Raw genomic sequence first — 17,915 nt, forward strand, 5'->3', positions numbered from 1 at the left:
GTAAATGGTTGATAATAGTCTGAATGTCATCTCTATTTTATCGATTTTAAGAAATAGTGGTATTACTGAGTAAAATTAAAATTGGACAAATTTTACCACAAAGTGTCTGCCGAATCGATTAATGAAACTAAAAAAATAAATGTTTGGACTTCCGCTGTTTAAGTCTGCTCAAAATTTTAAGAATATGTACGCTTGACTATTATTATATCTCAATGTGTACATTTTCTCATCATTTGAAATGTTCGTATATTTCATCTCTATTTATTTTATTTTTGAATAATTTAACGAAAAATATATAAACTGTAAAATTATAACACCATTTTATTCTGAAAAATGTTTGGTAACATGATTAAGACTTTTTTACTACAGTTTGAATTTGCGTCTTTATTCGTATCTGTATCTCTCATCATCTTTCTCATCATTTGAAATGTTTGTATATTTCATCTCTATTTATTTTATTCTTGAATAATTTAACGAAAAATATATTAACTGTAAAATTAAACAACATTTTAATTTAAAAAAATGGTTGGGAACATGATTAAGACTTTTTTACTACCGTTTGAATTTGCGTCTTTTTTCGTATCGGTATCTGCAACATAGGTACATAAGTTGCATTCTGAAAAAAACATATAAGTAGATGTTAACACGAAAATACTAGACTCCTATTGTTCCCCAAGTATACAATAATTATACTAAACCGATCAGTGGAAAATTAATCCTTTTCAAAGTTTAAATATAATGGAGCATCCGGTGAGTTATCCTCTCGTGATTGCTCGAAAATTGAATTTTCGAGGTGAAAATCACTTTCAAGGAGAATCATTTTCGGTCGTAAGCCCCGTACATGCCCAGACCTCCACATTCTTCTTCATCGTATGAGAATATGTTTGAATGTGGAAGAGGTGAAGATTGTGTTCAAAGACAGATTGGTGTGGCATACTATTCTCTCTGCCTATCCATGTGGAAAGCGGCGTGATTTTTGGTTAGTTAGTTACATTTTTTCTCTGTCTCTCAAGTAATTAATAATCTTTGATGGAAATTGTGATGGTATTTTATTAGAAAGATCTCAAAATTTGTAAAAAAATTAATTGTAAATTAAACACTCGTATTATACTATTTTTTGTATTCTTTGTATGGCTTGACCTTAAATTATTTGTGAAATTTAGAAATACATAAAAAATTTATTTCCAAAATACATCACCATTATTATCTATGTTCCCATGTAACAAAGTCCCGCCCTTTAACCTACACCTCTAGATATTAATTACTCAACCCACCTCAATATATAAAGGAATATTTTTTTTCTCGTATTTGTATTTTGTATTTTTCTGTTAATTTTTTTAGTACACACTCTCGCTAAGTACGTTAGATATTAATTTTCAAGTAGGTACGCGTTCACGCAAGTACTCTAATATTAGAGAAATCTCTGCAAACAAACATTCGAAAATATTGAAGGAATCTCAAACAAAATCATTCGAATTTTCATACAAATAGAATCGTATGAGCCGATTTTAAATTGTAATCCGCATTTTTCGGCATGGATGTGTTGTGAAAAATTGTCCGTTTAGTATTTATTTATATTTTTAATATTTTACTGAGAACCTGAACAAATTATAGTGGAAAATAAATTGAGAAGCGTTAAAATGAGTGATTTTGTGATTTTGCCTCAACTACTGGAAGAAGGTCCGGACGCTTTTCCTTCAACCTCTTGCGAGGACTCGTGCGGAAGGCGGCGCAAACGGTCTTGTTCGCGACGGCGGAAGAGACGTCGCTCGTGCTCCAGGCGCAGGAGGAGGCGGCCCAGAAGGAGGTCCTGCTCCAGGAAGCGCAGGCGCTGCGGCCGGTTGCGCAGCAGCAATCGCCCGAGCCGGGGGAAAACGTTCAAGACGAGACGCTGCAGAGATTCAAAGTCCGGCCGCTTCAAGAGGAACCGGTGCTGCAAGTCCAACGAGCGCGAATGCCTCACTATCAGAAAAAGGAGGCGCCGAAGTTGTTGAAATTTCAAGTACTCTTGAATTTATTTCAACCCTGCAATATTCTGTATCGTACTTCTATTTGTATAGTATTTATTGTATTGTTCGAATAAATTGTTTACACGCACGTTTCCTTTTTAATAACAATGACGTTAAATTAATACCCTGGAAGAAGCTGAGTTTAGATTAATTATCTTCTATCTTCAAGGTCCAGGGCTGTGATCCCAGTTGATTTTTTATTATTCACAACTTTTTTAGTGTGTCCAAATACTTGTTCACAAATCTACCAGTAGTTTTCTCCACTTAAAAGTTATTTTTACGTTTGACGTCTCAAAATAGATGAAGAAGAATATGGAAGTCTGAGTATTTACAGGGCTGTCATAGACTGGTTAAGTGATCTCTTTACATACGTGCAACATTCGCCATTCTACCCACGATCGATTCTACACTGCTAACTTGTTAAAAAGCTATGTATAAATCATTATAATGATTAAAGAAAACACTTGTTTTTTACCACTTGAGTTTTATTATAGACTACATTTTTCCGAAGTAAAACTTCCATCATTCAGGTCTGTATAATAAGTGAATGATGGAAGTTTAACTTCTGAAACATGTAGTCTATAATAAAACTCAAGTGGTAAAAAACAAGTGTTTTCTTTAATAATTGTAACATGTCTTACCACAAAGTTAATGCCGAAACAATAAATAAAATATAAATCATCAATCTCATGATAATTTACATATGAGATCATAAATAAAAAAGGTGCCTGTTTATTGAAAAACTTTCTTAATCGAACAAAGATGGCTCTTGTGAACTCATTTTTTCATGGTCATGAGATTAATGATATATGCAGGAGCTCCAAAAATTTGTGTTGTATGATTTTTTTCTACTAATTTAATTTTAAATCATATAATGTGACCAAGCAAACTAGGATTCAGTAAATATTTTATATATAAGAAAACAAATAGCTTAAACATATAAACTATTGGAAGAACATTTTTATTTCACCGCAAACTATTTTTTCCGTCATTGAAATATTTATCTTTAGTATGTATGGTACGTCCGCCTCCGTAGTGTAATGGTCAGCACGCTTGGCTACCATTCTGGAGATCCCGGGTTCGATTCCCAAGGGGGGTAAAATAAATGTAAGTGATTTTCTCACTGTCATATTTATTTAATATTACCCTGGACTGGTACCTGAAGCGGAGGGCTGATCACCTTTCCTTCATGTGTAAACGATCAAGATAACACTGCGTTTATATGACGCAGTGCCCTATGTACCATTGGGGTGCGGATAAGGGTTTATTATCATTATTATTAGTATGGTAACTTGTTGCCACTCAAATTCCATTTATGTGCCAATAGGGCTAGGATATTAAACGGAAGTTGTTGCTTAATTGACGTAGAGAACATAATTCAATCTTCCTTAGTCAATATCTTAGCACTTTAAAAAATTACGGAAGACAAGACACACAAGGTGGTTCTTCTTCTCTTCTTCTTCTTCTTTTTCATCTTGTTGTTTTTAAAAGGGATTAGCCTCCTGCGATGTCGATGAGTGCTTGAACTAACCATGTCATTACTATTTTTAGAAAGATAAAAAAAGAAAGATCGCAGGAGGCTAATCCCTTTTAAAAACAACAAGATGAAAAAGAAGAAGAAGAAGAGAAGAAGAACCACCTTGTGTGTCTTGTCTTCCGTAATTTTTTAAAGTGCTAAGATATTGACTAAGGAAGATTGAATTATGTTCTCAACGTCAATTAAGCAACAACTTCCGTTTAATATCCTAGCCCTATTGGCACATAAATGGAATTTGAGTGGCAACAAGTTACCATACTAATAATAATGATAATAAACCCTTATCCGCACCCCAATGGTACATAGGGCACTGCGTCATATAAACGCAGTGTTATCTTGATCGTTTACACATGAAGGAAAGGTGATCAGCCCTCCGCTTCAGGTACCAGTCCAGGGTAATATTAAATAAATATGACAGTGAGAAAATCACTTACATTTATTTTACCCCCCTTGGGAATCGAACCCGGGATCTCCAGAATGGTAGCCAAGCGTGCTGACCATTACACTACGGAGGCGGACGTACCATACATACTAAAGATAAATATTTCAATGACGGAAAAAATAGTTTGCGGTGAAATAAAAATGTTCTTCCAATAGTTTATATGTTTAAGCTATTTGTTTTCTTATATATAAAATATTTACTGAATCCTAGTTTGCTTGGTCACATTATATGATTTAAAATTAAATTAGTAGAAAAAAATCATACAACACAAATTTTTGGAGCTCCTGCATATATCATTAATCTCATGACCATGAAAAAATGAGTTCACAAGAGCCATCTTTGTTCGATTAAGAAAGTTTTTCAATAAACAGGCACCTTTTTTATTTATGATCTCATATGTAAATTATCATGAGATTGATGATTTATATTTTATTTATTGTTTCGGCATTAACTTTGTGGTAAGACATGTTACAATTATTAAAGAAAACACTTGTTTTTTACCACTTGAGTTTTATTATAGACTACATGTTTCAGAAGTTAAACTTCCATCATTCACTTATTATACAGACCTGAATGATGGAAGTTTTACTTCGGAAAAATGTAGTCTATAATAAAACTCAAGTGGTAAAAAACAAGTGTTTTCTTTAATCATTATAATGATTTATACATAGCTTTTTAACAAGTTAGCAGTGTAGAATCGATCGTGGGTAGAATGGCGAATGTTGCACGTATGTAAAGAGATCACTTAACCAGTCTATGACAGCCCTGTAAATACTCAGACTTCCATATTCTTCTTCATCTATTTTGAGACGTCAAACGTAAAAATAACTTTTAAGTGGAGAAAACTACTGGTAGATTTGTGAACAAGTATTTGGACACACTAAAAAAGTTGTGAATAATAAAAAATCAACTGGGATCACAGCCCTGGACCTTGAAGATAGAAGATAATTAATCTAAACTCAGCTTCTTCCAGGGTATTAATTTAACGTCATTGTTATTAAAAAGGAAACGTGCGTGTAAACAATTTATTCGAACAATACAATAAATACTATACAAATAGAAGTACGATACAGAATATTGCAGGGTTGAAATAAATTCAAGAGTACTTGAAATTTCAACAACTTCGGCGCCTCCTTTTTCTGATAGTGAGGCATTCGCGCTCGTTGGACTTGCAGCACCGGTTCCTCTTGAAGCGGCCGGACTTTGAATCTCTGCAGCGTCTCGTCTTGAACGTTTTCCCCCGGCTCGGGCGATTGCTGCTGCGCAACCGGCCGCAGCGCCTGCGCTTCCTGGAGCAGGACCTCCTTCTGGGCCGCCTCCTCCTGCGCCTGGAGCACGAGCGACGTCTCTTCCGCCGTCGCGAACAAGACCGTTTGCGCCGCCTTCCGCACGAGTCCTCGCAAGAGGTTGAAGGAAAAGCGTCCGGACCTTCTTCCAGTAGTTGAGGCAAAATCACAAAATCACTCATTTTAACGCTTCTCAATTTATTTTCCACTATAATTTGTTCAGGTTCTCAGTAAAATATTAAAAATATAAATAAATACTAAACGGACAATTTTTCACAACACATCCATGCCGAAAAATGCGGATTACAATTTAAAATCGGCTCATACGATTCTATTTGTATGAAAATTCGAATGATTTTGTTTGAGATTCCTTCAATATTTTCGAATGTTTGTTTGCAGAGATTTCTCTAATATTAGAGTACTTGCGTGAACGCGTACCTACTTGAAAATTAATATCTAACGTACTTAGCGAGAGTGTGTACTAAAAAAATTAACAGAAAAATACAAAATACAAATACGAGAAAAAAAATATTCCTTTATATATTGAGGTGGGTTGAGTTATTAATATCTAGAGGTGTAGGTTAAAGGGCGGGACTTTGTTACATGGGAACATAGATAATAATGGTGATGTATTTTGGAAATAAATTTTTTATGTATTTCTAAATTTCACAAATAATTTAAGGTCAAGCCATACAAAGAATACAAAAAATAGTATTTTACGAGTGTTTAATTTACAATTAATTTTTTTACAAATTTTGAGATCTTTCTAATAAAATACCATCACAATTTCCATCAAAGATTATTAATTACTTGAGAGACAGAGAAAAAATGTAACTAACTAACCAAAAATCACGCCGCTTTCCACATAGATAGGCAGAGAGAATAGTATGCCACACCAATCTGTCTTTGAACACAATCTTCACCTCTTCCACATTCAAACATATTCTCATACGATGAAGAAGAATGTGGAGGTCTGGGCATGTACGGGGCTTACGACCGAAAATGATTCTCCTTGAAAGTGATTTTCACCTCGAAAATTCAATTTTCGAGCAATCACGAGAGGATAACTCACCGGATGCTCCATTATATTCAAACTTTGAAAAGGATTAATTTTACACTGATCGGTTTAGTAAAGTCGATAATACCGCTAATTTCGTTTAGTTTTTAAAATATTATGGGGGAAAGCCGCTAGATGCCGTTGGTTAATCCATTTCTGACGTTTACTTATGAATAAAGCCTGTATGACCATAACCGTACCGGTACGGCCATACTTCGATTTGCAATGACATTTACCGCCGTACGGGTACGGCCATACTACCTTAGAGGTTAATTAGTATGTGAAGAACTAATCCTGGATTATAATCTGGAGATAATCCAGATTTTGTGAACAAGTATTTGGACACACCCAATAAATTGTAACAATTATTAGTTGCACTACACCTCTATAAAAAAAATAAGAAATTCACGTTCCTTCCTCGTGTCTTAATGAATTCAGTGCGATAAAAATATCAAACGTATTTCTTCTTCTTGAAAAAAAATTTCCACTCGAATAAGAAGAAAATACATTTTCCGAATATGATGGACTGGGCTGATTTGCGAAAATTATTTTGCATATCTGTATTTTCAGTCTTTAAGGGAACGACAAATAAAAATGTTAAAAATTGGATATTTAAAAAGACGACAGTGTAATTTCATCCCAAACCAAACAAAAACCCTTTATCTGCTGCGAAATGATGTCACCCTCTGATTGGTTTGCCGCGGTATCGACGCAAAGTCTATTTGCCAATGAAACGGATGTCATCATTTTTCATTATTTATTTATAAAAATGATGTAATCCAATTGATTCACTTTTTGAAGTCACTTTTTATCACTCTGATGGACTGATGGCTCTAAAATGGAAAGACAAAAGAGAGATAGTGATGCTTACAAGCAAGAAAAGATACAAAATTCATGTGTGAAGTGTGCAACGTCGCTTTGTGTATACATCCATGTTTCAAAGCCTACCACACTAAAAAACATTATTAGTCATGTTTTGTGTTTCATCTATGTATTTATATGTATTTTTAATTATTTTGTAAGTGTAAGTTTTCAATTACTTTTAGTGGAGTGAAGATTATTACTGATTAGACTAGTGTACGAATATTTTGACACCGCAACCAATAGTTGACGACACCTGAAATAAACATACGATTTTTCAATAAAAACTTTGAAAAATGGTAAGTTTAAATTTTTTTTTCTTTGAAAAATGGAAAGTTTTATTTTTGATTATTGTGTTGAAGTCGTTAAACATAATACTTTTTATTTTAAATTTTTATAAAATAACTCACTCCGTATGGTATTTACATCATACCAAAACTCACTACCTTAGAGGTTAAGAGTTTCTGCTCAATAAAAAGCTTCTTTTCATCTCACCAATAGATGTCTCTAGTGAAATTCTAGTGATTCAAGAATAATGTTAGTGTTAATATAATGGTTAGCGTGTTTAGCTACCGTATTGGACGTACCGGGTTAATTCTCAGGGAGGGGTGAATATAAAGTTTATTTGTTTTAAACTGCAACATTTATTTAATATTACCCTGGACTAGTCTCTGAAGCGCAAGAGCAATCACCTTGCCTTCGTGTAAGTAACGATCGAGATAACATTGTGTATATACGATGCAGTACCCTACCCACCATTGGGAGTGGATAAGGGTTAGAAGGAAGAAAATTTAAAATGATTTTAAACGATCTTATTTATTACAATATCATATTTTATCATTTTGACGAGTTACATAAATACGTTAGCGCAAACATTATTTTGTCTTATCGATTTTTATAATAATAAAAAAGTTATTCGAGAAAAAGGGTGCCGGACTGCCGTCCCACCGCGTTATATGGAAAAAAAGCCCTGTAAATACTACTCGTACTAATAAATATAACATTCACATTTTTATCCTTCATTAACTTAACGTTTTAATATAGTTTTACCATTTATTTTTAAAATTCCTTCTTCGCACTTTTCGGCATCTCATCACACATTTGTTTTTATATTAAATTTCAGTCCAAATTGTTTGAAAACAAAAATAAATAAACCCAAAACATATTTTTTTAATAAGTTTTACATTCAGCGTGCCCTTAAAATAAACTGGACAAAATTTTATAACGCGGGAGAAAGGATTTTTTTATTCGATTTTAAAAAAATGTTTTAGAATAAATAAAACATATTTTTATTAATATAACATTATAAAATGAAAATAATGATATAATGACCTGTCACAGGCTGGTTTAAGTGGTCACTTATTTCAAGAATAATATTCACCATTTTACCCATGATTGACCACTGACCATTGACAATTCCAGAATTCACATTTTACAGGCCTCAATTGACACCATCCGTCGAAAAATATGACATCCTAAATTTGAGTTGTGTGATTGTCAATCACCAATCATGGGTAGAATGGTGAATGTTACACTGTGACAAGTCTTAAGCCCTGTAAATGTCTAGACATACTTATACGTCTTTATTTCTGTTGAAACATTAATATAAATAACTCAAAAGTGGAGACAACATCTTTATTGAAAAAAAATTGAAATACTTACGCAAAATATTTTAATGACTTTTTAATTTAACGTGGTGTATCTTAAATTTGGGCTCAAATAATTATTTGAAACCATATTCAAAATAATTTATCTTTTGAAATAAACTATTTATTCGCAAGAAAAGCACCTCAATCTATGAAATTACATTTTACCTATTAAAAAGTATATTCTTTCGTATTTTGTTTACTTACTTTCACCCTTTGAAATTCACAAGTGTGAGACTAAATTTAGAAAATTCTCTTTTGGGGAGTCATTAACGAGCGTAAATGTATCAAATATCTGTTTGGTTACTCAAACACTAGTTTATACAGAAACATCAGATAGCTGTAAAAATATCGTGTAACATTTCCATTATAAAAAATTACAAAATAAGGCTTGCGATGCAAATAAAGATTTATTTTTTGGGCCATGTTAGGGTTGGAAAAGCGATTGTCGATTCGGGTCTGTAGAGTAGTCTATGATTGTGTTTTTCCAAAGAGTCCTGCGGAGTGTAATTTGTCTCTATGGCCGGCACTCCTTCTGCGAAGGCAATAATCCGATAACTTATGATAAAAGTAGACGAAGACCTGTTACATCGTTCCGTTTTATTGGTGGATACTTTAGCTAAGGCGCTTTCCGTTACTTTATTAGGCAACTAATGAACGACGAATCTCTGAGGATTGGTGTTAAAAGTAGTTTTATTTAATTTTTTTAAAGTTAATTCAGAAATCTTTAATAGGTTACTACCATCATCACGCCATTTTAAGAAACGCGGGTAGTCAGAGAGGATAAAATGCCACACTCGTCTGTCTCGACATACACTCCCAGTTTCCTTTATACCCATACATAACCTAGTCATAATAACGTAGGTTTTTTTAGACGACCAGATTTTAAGTTTTGATTGATTGCTGATTTAATCATGCTAAGTCTTTTTTGGCCGTCTTCGTTCTATACTCTCATTCTTCTCTTCTTTTTCTTCTTCTTTTTCTAGATCCTAAGAATCTGTTTGTGCCTCCGCTTGTAACTCTTGGGATTTTGACTCCCAGCTGTCTTTCCACCTTTTTGGAGGACTGCCTGGGGGTCTGCGTCCTTCAGGGTTTTCTTGAAGGACGATACGTGGAAGTCTGTCATCTGACATTCTGTTAACATGATCATTCCAGTATCGCCTTCGTTGTCGTCCCCACCTCACGATATCCTCCGTCTTACACGTGCTCCAGATGTCGGTATTTCTTACTCGGTCTCGCAATGTGTTTCCGGTTATGGATCGGAGAGTCTTCATCTCGGAGGTTGAAGTCGAGATTTTGTTCTAGAAGTATCTGCTATTGCCTCAATTCACATTTGACAAATATACTTACACTTTTAGTCAGTCTCTCGTTACATATTCGCTTCACATGTCCACACTACCTTAAACATTAAAGAAGTTATTTTGTGTTAATATTTACTAATTATTTTGTTTATTGTATTATTATTAGTTTTATATAAATCTGAGAGGGATGTGAATAAAAGCTTTAAATTAAAGTTTTCACATCTCACGCGCAATTCGCCTCTGCTTATTTTCGAAAAGTCTAAGAACAGAGGAAAAGTCGTTGGATAGCGTGGGTTTTCTGATCGATAAGATGAATATTCGTCAGGCACGGAAAGAAAGCATTATTCAAGTGTTTGGCTTATCAGTGATCGGACATTCCACACTGCTCATTCGATATCAGTCGACTGCCTTGTTCACACCAGTTCAAAACTTTACCTCGCTACAGGTGTTCGTCTCCGAAACTGTACACACATTTGATTTCGTGAGGCAAACTGCCCAACTCTGATTTTGCGTGAAATTTCTTCAACCGGCAGAAACTAAGAATTTTAATTATTTTGTTTTATTCAATTTTAAAATCTTCATAATTTAAAAAAAATACAAAGAATTGAATACATAAACCTACTGAATAAATTAATTAAAATGAAACGTAAAAAAAAATAATTGAAATATACAATAGTACGATTTTTAAACATACATTTTTTCACATACGAAAAAATTTTTTTTTTTCTATATTATTGTACTCAGAAGAACTTGATTGCATCGAAATACATGATAAAATTAAAGATTTGGTGGATTTTTTCAAGTGGATTTTAAAAATATAGTGTTTAAAAATGAAGCGGAATGCATCGAAACAGTGTCACAATTTAATAATATTAGTTAAAGAAAATTTAGAGCAACCGCGAAACATTCAATGTGAAATTAAGAACAATAACAAAAGGCACTAACTTGTAAGAGAAATTATTTTTAACAAGAATTATTTTTCACGATTATATTAATATTATGTATGTAAACAATTATTTTTTTAAGAATCAGGTCCTTGAAACAGGAACAACAACAAAAAAATTACATAAAATATTAATATTAAAAGCATATTTGTTTATTTAAATATCAATTCCGTTTTGTATCTGCATTTGACGTAAATAAAATATATTAAGCTTTTATTCCTTAAATTATACACTTCATCTAATCATAATCTTTCAGTATATAAATATATTTCAGTTAAATAATCACTTTTTTTCAAAAAAAGTTTAGTTTTTAACGTATGAGCATTTGAACAAGGATGTTTGTTGAAATAAGTGAATAGTGGTACTTTAAAAAAAAGTGATGGACGGAACATGTTTTAAAAAGTCTTAGTATTTAATATTTTTATTACTTTATTTTACTTATAACCCTTATCCGCACCCAATGGTTCATAGGGCACTGCATCGAATTGACGCAGTGTTTTCTTGATCATTACTTACATGAAGGCAAGGTGATCACTCTTGCGCTTCAAGAACCAGTCCAGGGTAATATTAAATAAATATTACAGTGTAAAATCACTAATAAATATTTACAAATATTAATATTTTCAAATTGATGTATAATTATGAAAATCACCTCTAAGAAAAATATTCAATAATTTATTTAAGCGAAAGAAGTAATTGAATATTTGATGAAATTCGTTTCATAGGATTTGAATGAAGACTTTGGATCGTCATCCCCCCAGCCCTCTATCGACAGGCTGTCGGTAACTTGGGCGGATAGCGAGCCTCCGCCGAACAAGCTAAATCCCTTCACACCCGGTACGCCTCCTGCGACTAAAATGGAAGTGAGATTCCCAGGTAATTTTAATCCTCTTCACATACAAGATATTTTGTAAATAAATCTTTTTTATATTTCCTTGTGTTTTTATCATCGTGACCAGTATCTTAATTATTTTTCTTTAAGAAACTCCCTTACATATTTTTTTTGTAAAAATATATTTTTATTTCATTAGTTTTTGTGTTACAAAAGATAATGTGTACGTCAAACGATAAGAAAAGTCTTCTATATATATATAAATATATATATATATATATATATATATATATATATATATATATATATATATATAAATATATATATATATATATATATATATATGTATATATATATATATATATATATATATATATATATATATATATATGTATGTATATATATATATATATATATATATATATATATATATATATATATATATATATATATATATATATATATATATATATATATATATATATATATATATATATATATATATATATATATATATAAATATATATAGTCTGATTGTATTATTGTGTATTGTATGAAGTCCTTGTGCACATTCCAAACCACCTTCTCCATCTGATCCTTTTATGACGCAAACAGGGAATAAACGTACCTATATATATGCATAACATTTAAGGGGTATTCATTGTCCATCAGTCTTTGACCTTACCTACCTTTTGTATCCCAGTCAATGCTTTAACTCTTGCACACCCGAGCATTGATGCGTACAGAAGTCAACACTTTGGCTACCGGGTGTAGATAATGTTAATTGTTAAATTTTGACACCTCAACATAGATGAAGAAAAGTGTGGAGGTCTGGGTATTTGCAGGGCTGTGATCAATTTACAAATGTGTAACATTCACCATTCTACCCACGATTGACAACCACACCACTCAAAATTTTGAAACTCCTACATTTATCATGAATCTTATGACGCTTTATGTGTGAGTTCACCGGAGCCATATATGGTGAAAATGAGAAAGCTTTTATTTAAAAGAGATTTTTTTATTCAGATGTATGCAAAATCCTAATCGGAATTTTTTAAATCTGCGAGACACCTAATAACATGATTTTTAATATTTATGCAGCTTATATTATTTATTGATTCGGCATTAACCTTGTGGAATGACCCGTTGATTTTTTTTTCAGCACTTGTACCTGTTAATACTACTTAATAAGTTTATTTCATCACGAACTTAGTTTTACTGTTCACTGTAGATGAATACATTTGTTAGTTTTCGAAACTAGTCGTGTGTAATGAAATAAAACTCATTACGTGCTATTATACAAGTGTTTTTTTTTAATAATTTATGCAGCTTATAATTTAACAAGATTATTTTATTTATAACATTTTCTGGTATCTCGAAACCCTTGAAACCAAATCTGGGTTTCTCCACTTAGGGGTTATTTTTACGTTTTGACATCTCAATATAGATGAAAAAGAATATGGATGTCGGGGTATTTACAAGGTTCATGTCTTCTACTTGATAAATAATTATATTCATTCGTAAAATTTTCAGAAAATTTAACTTCCTGTTTAGACAGGCGGTTTAAAAATGTTTGGGTCAGAAAACGTTTGGGATTTTTGGTTGGGTGACACAGAAATGCAATCCAAAAATCAAAAATGAAAATATTACTTATAGTTCCGAGACGGAATCTCACAGTTGAAATATTCAACCAATTTCAACTTATGACAATCAAACAACTGTATGGTAAAACGATCCTTACATTCAAGGATTATTCTCATATAACACAAAAACACAAAGTGAGCATTCGTATACTTTATGAAACACATCAAACACATGCCGCTTTTGGTTAAAATAACTTATGCAATAAAGTTGTACAAACTGCTTCCATTGTCCATTAAAAATAACAATATTTAATAATAAAAAAAAGCTGTTCATAAACGGATAATGGTAACGCTGATGCGACACTTTTCTTACTCGTACTATATTGCTTTGTATCGTTGTATATTCATCGCTCTATTTTGCTCCACTCTGAATTTATAGCTCTTTCTTCTCTCTCGTGTAACGAAATGTGCCTAATAAACGTAACGTGCCCTTGAAATGAGACTCTAGTTCTCGACTTATTATCGATTATTGAAACGAAATAGAAATTTCACCTCAAATAAAAAAATATATAAAATTAAATGAAGTGAAAAAATAAACGGTTCATTTAAGAATCAATCCCCTTACTTTGTTTGATTGATTGTACTCGCATACTTAGATGTATTTAATATATTATTAGATTAAAACCAATATTTTTAGCTTTTCCACTTTATTTTTATTTGACCAGCGCACAGTGCGTTATTTTGGCAATCTAGGGGAACTTTATTATTACGCTAAAAATATACCGGTTTAAGTAGGTTTTTGGATACTATCACTTATAAAATACATGATTTAGTGAACATTTTGTATTTATCTCATAGTATTTGTAGAAAAAATATAATAAAATGGGTATTAAACCAACTTCCATGCTCCATGAAAAGAGGTCACAGTTAAATGTGTTTTTATTTACACTTAAAAGTTTTGGCAGATATTAATTGTATTTTAATATTTTTTGTAGATGCATATATACATTAAACTCCATATCCAATGTTTGTAAAAGAAAGGTATATATTCGTGTATGAGGCCAGGAATTATTTGAAAATGGAGAATATTCAAGTGATGTTTTATTCACAATCACTATTATTTAAATATTCTTCTGATTCATTTAACTCATATTCAAGTTCTGTTTGAGTAGGTAAACATGATCACATGGCATCACACACTTTACCGTATATCATACAAAAATCATCGTAGGCATCACGTGCATTTTTATTTCATTAAAGTATTTTTGTTGGAGAATGTGTCGTAATTTCATCCACATTTTTTTCTAGCTTCTGTTGTTATTGTGTTCACCGTTTCTTTAGTAAAAACCAATTTAATGTGGTGCCAATATCTGGTCAACGATGGTGCACGATTTTGCCACATATATTTTTTTGTTGTGTTTAACAGTTCCACTATACTTATACATATTTGTATTGACACCATAGTAATACTAAACAAACTTTCGTCTGTGTGATGGCCTTCTGAAAATTTTGTTGGTACCTGTTTTGTTCTGCACCATGACAGATCCACTTTATAATTATATTTAAACTAATCTTTTTCGAGTAACAAAGAGTTTCAAGTACTTTTTTTTGAACCTTGCATAATCGCGCCCCAGTATGATGGTTAAAAGACTAAAGCTGAATTTCAGCTGAAATTTCGTTGATTGTGATTCCTGGAGGATAGCACAATTTCACAGCTTCTTTCACTTAGTAAGGTGGATATTGTTTCCTATTTATATCTATCATTTGTTGCTTTATGATATCATGCTGATGGGTTTATAGATTATTTTATAGCTAGTGCTTGATTCGCAGATAATTCGGCTTATTTTTTAATCGAAGACTTGCGGATTTTTTTATTGCAGGGAAAGCAGAAGATAACTCTCTGATGAGGGCAGCAGAATCTTTTTTTCCAGTTTTTGTTAGTTTGATTACTGTGGCCAAGGAAAACTCTTCTTGGGTTGTTCATTCAAAAAGATTTTGTATTTTTCGTTTTTTGACCTTAGATGCACACGATTCAAAAACCTTTCAAAGCCTAGAAGGCTTACAAATTTAACTACCTTTTAAAGTACCTGTTAGAACTTGAGTAAGAGTATTAGAAAACATAAGATTTCCTTGAAGAATCTATGAAGAATTTGAACTCAAGAATTGTTTTCGAGATCTATTCCACCCGATTTATTCCACTTTTGTTCAATTTTTTGACAAAAACTTCTGATTTTGTTTTAAAACTAGTCAAAACCTTAAATTACAATGAAAACATATTAAGTTGTTTCAACATATATTCAATTATGGCATCAACTCTCACGTATTTCGAATCTACGACCCATATGTCAAAAATAGACTGACGAGAAATTTGCGTAGTCTTGCTGAAATTGAGAAAAAAATGTATGGGTAAGGCAAGTTATGCAAAAAGTTATCATATATGCTAATAAGAATATAAGTTAAGCTTTAATAAAAATAGTATCATGTACGGTATTTTACGGTATCGCATACTAAAAGCCTAGTTATAATTGGAATAAAGCAATTATAATTTACATTAACGAGATATAAATTCAACAAGAGTTTGCAGACTAATAAAATATTATTTACTAAAATAAAAACACGTACAATATACCTTGATAAACTAGTATTACAAAAATATAATTTAAATGTTACACATATATGATACAACTTTATAATATGATAACTAAGCGACTGATGCGCATTCGTTTAAAACCACTTACCCCCACCGGCGCGCTGAAGCTCGGGTTTCCGATACGTTTATGTATTTTTCGGAATGATTTAATTTAAAAATAAATAAACAGTTTTGTAAAATGGTTTGTTTGCTATTGGAATAAAATATTTTTTTCAAAATATAAGCTTAAAAAATAATAATAAAGTTCCGCTAGATTGCCAATATAACGCACTGTGCAGCGACTGGGTTTCGTCGTTACCGACATCATCAGACTGGTCTGATGATGTCTATATATATATATATATATATACATATAAATATTTATATATATATATATATATATATATATATATATATATATATATATATATGTGTATATATATATATATGTATATATAAATATATATATATATATATACTATATATATATATATATATATATATATATATATATATATATATATATATATATATATATATATATATATATATATATATATACATATATATATATATATATATAAATATATATATATATATATATATATATATATATATATATATATATATATATATATATATATATATATATACATAAAAATATATTTATATATATATATATATATATATATATATATATATATATATATATATATATATATATATATATATATATATATATATATATGTATATATAAATATATTTTCTGATTTGTTTCCTTTAAACATGGTTCTTACGTGTATGTTTTTTATATGCCCATTCACTATACCCGTTTATTATTTCATTTTGCCCTATTAGTTTTGTTAAATTTGTTCTACTTTACTCTCTTATTTAACTATCTTTTTTTGTTAACTTAGTTTTTATTATTTTAACTGTATACCACTTTTTGTTATTGCTTTTTTTACGAATGATTTTTCTTTGTAGGTTCCTTATTAACCTTCATTCCAAAATAGAAATTACTCAAAGGGAATATTATAAATGTTACTCTTATGTATGTTACATGTTAAAAAAAAATCATTGACCTGTGGCCGGGTTTTGTCGTTATTTTATTTTATAGAATGTATGTAGTTCCTCTAAGAAATATCAGCACAAAAGTTGAATATATCATTATTTAATATACTTTATTTCTTTCGTTTTTCTCCTTAGGTTTAAAAACTATACTTTGTGTTTAAATTGTTTATTCTTTTGTCATGTTTTATGTTGTATTTGCAGCCGTATATGACAATAGGTAAAATGCGATCAGAGAATATAATGCGATTGGTCTTTAGCGAAAATGCGAGAATAACTTCATATTATTTATTGATTCGGCATTAACTTTGTGGAATGACATGTTAATTATTTAAATAAATTAAACACTTGTTTAATACTCATGAGTGGTACCACTCATTAAGTGGTATTAGACAAGTGTTTATTTTTTTTAAATAACATCGATCTTCGCCAATGCGATTCTCTCCAACCATTTATCCCCCCAAAAATGCTTTTAATGACGTACAATTTCTTAGTAATTTTTTCCTATTTTTCAAAATGATTTTATTCAATATATTCTATTTTATGTTTTTGGAAACCCGTATGTGTTTTTGTTTTTATTTCATCACTTTTATATCATTATTGCGTTGATATGTGTTGATATCGTGAAATAAAAAATTAAACTCACTTACCTGCCATCATATTAGTATAAACGCGCATTTTAAGCTGTATATTACATTTCATTTGCATTAATTAGA

The 17,915-nt window shown here is 31.1% G+C and overlaps 1 protein-coding gene across 1 annotated transcript in view; it reads left to right on the forward strand.

The window, feature by feature from the left end:
* Positions 1 to 17,915, forward strand: part of LOC148308643 (transmembrane channel-like protein) — a 44,584-nt gene that overhangs the window by 5,264 nt on the left and 21,405 nt on the right. The window contains exons 2-4 of the mRNA XM_088261382.1: positions 1,713 to 1,939; positions 5,164 to 5,394; positions 11,809 to 11,959. Of these exons, the coding sequence (XP_088117508.1) occupies positions 1,713 to 1,939; positions 5,164 to 5,394; positions 11,809 to 11,959 (609 nt within the window). The remainder of the gene's footprint in view (positions 1 to 1,712; positions 1,940 to 5,163; positions 5,395 to 11,808; positions 11,960 to 17,915) is intronic.

Source organism: Brachycentrus maculatus, unplaced genomic scaffold (genome assembly GCF_059751285.1).
Source record: "Brachycentrus maculatus isolate JH-2025_06_01 unplaced genomic scaffold, ASM5975128v1 h1tg000153l, whole genome shotgun sequence".
NCBI lineage: Eukaryota > Metazoa > Arthropoda > Insecta > Trichoptera > Brachycentridae > Brachycentrus > Brachycentrus maculatus.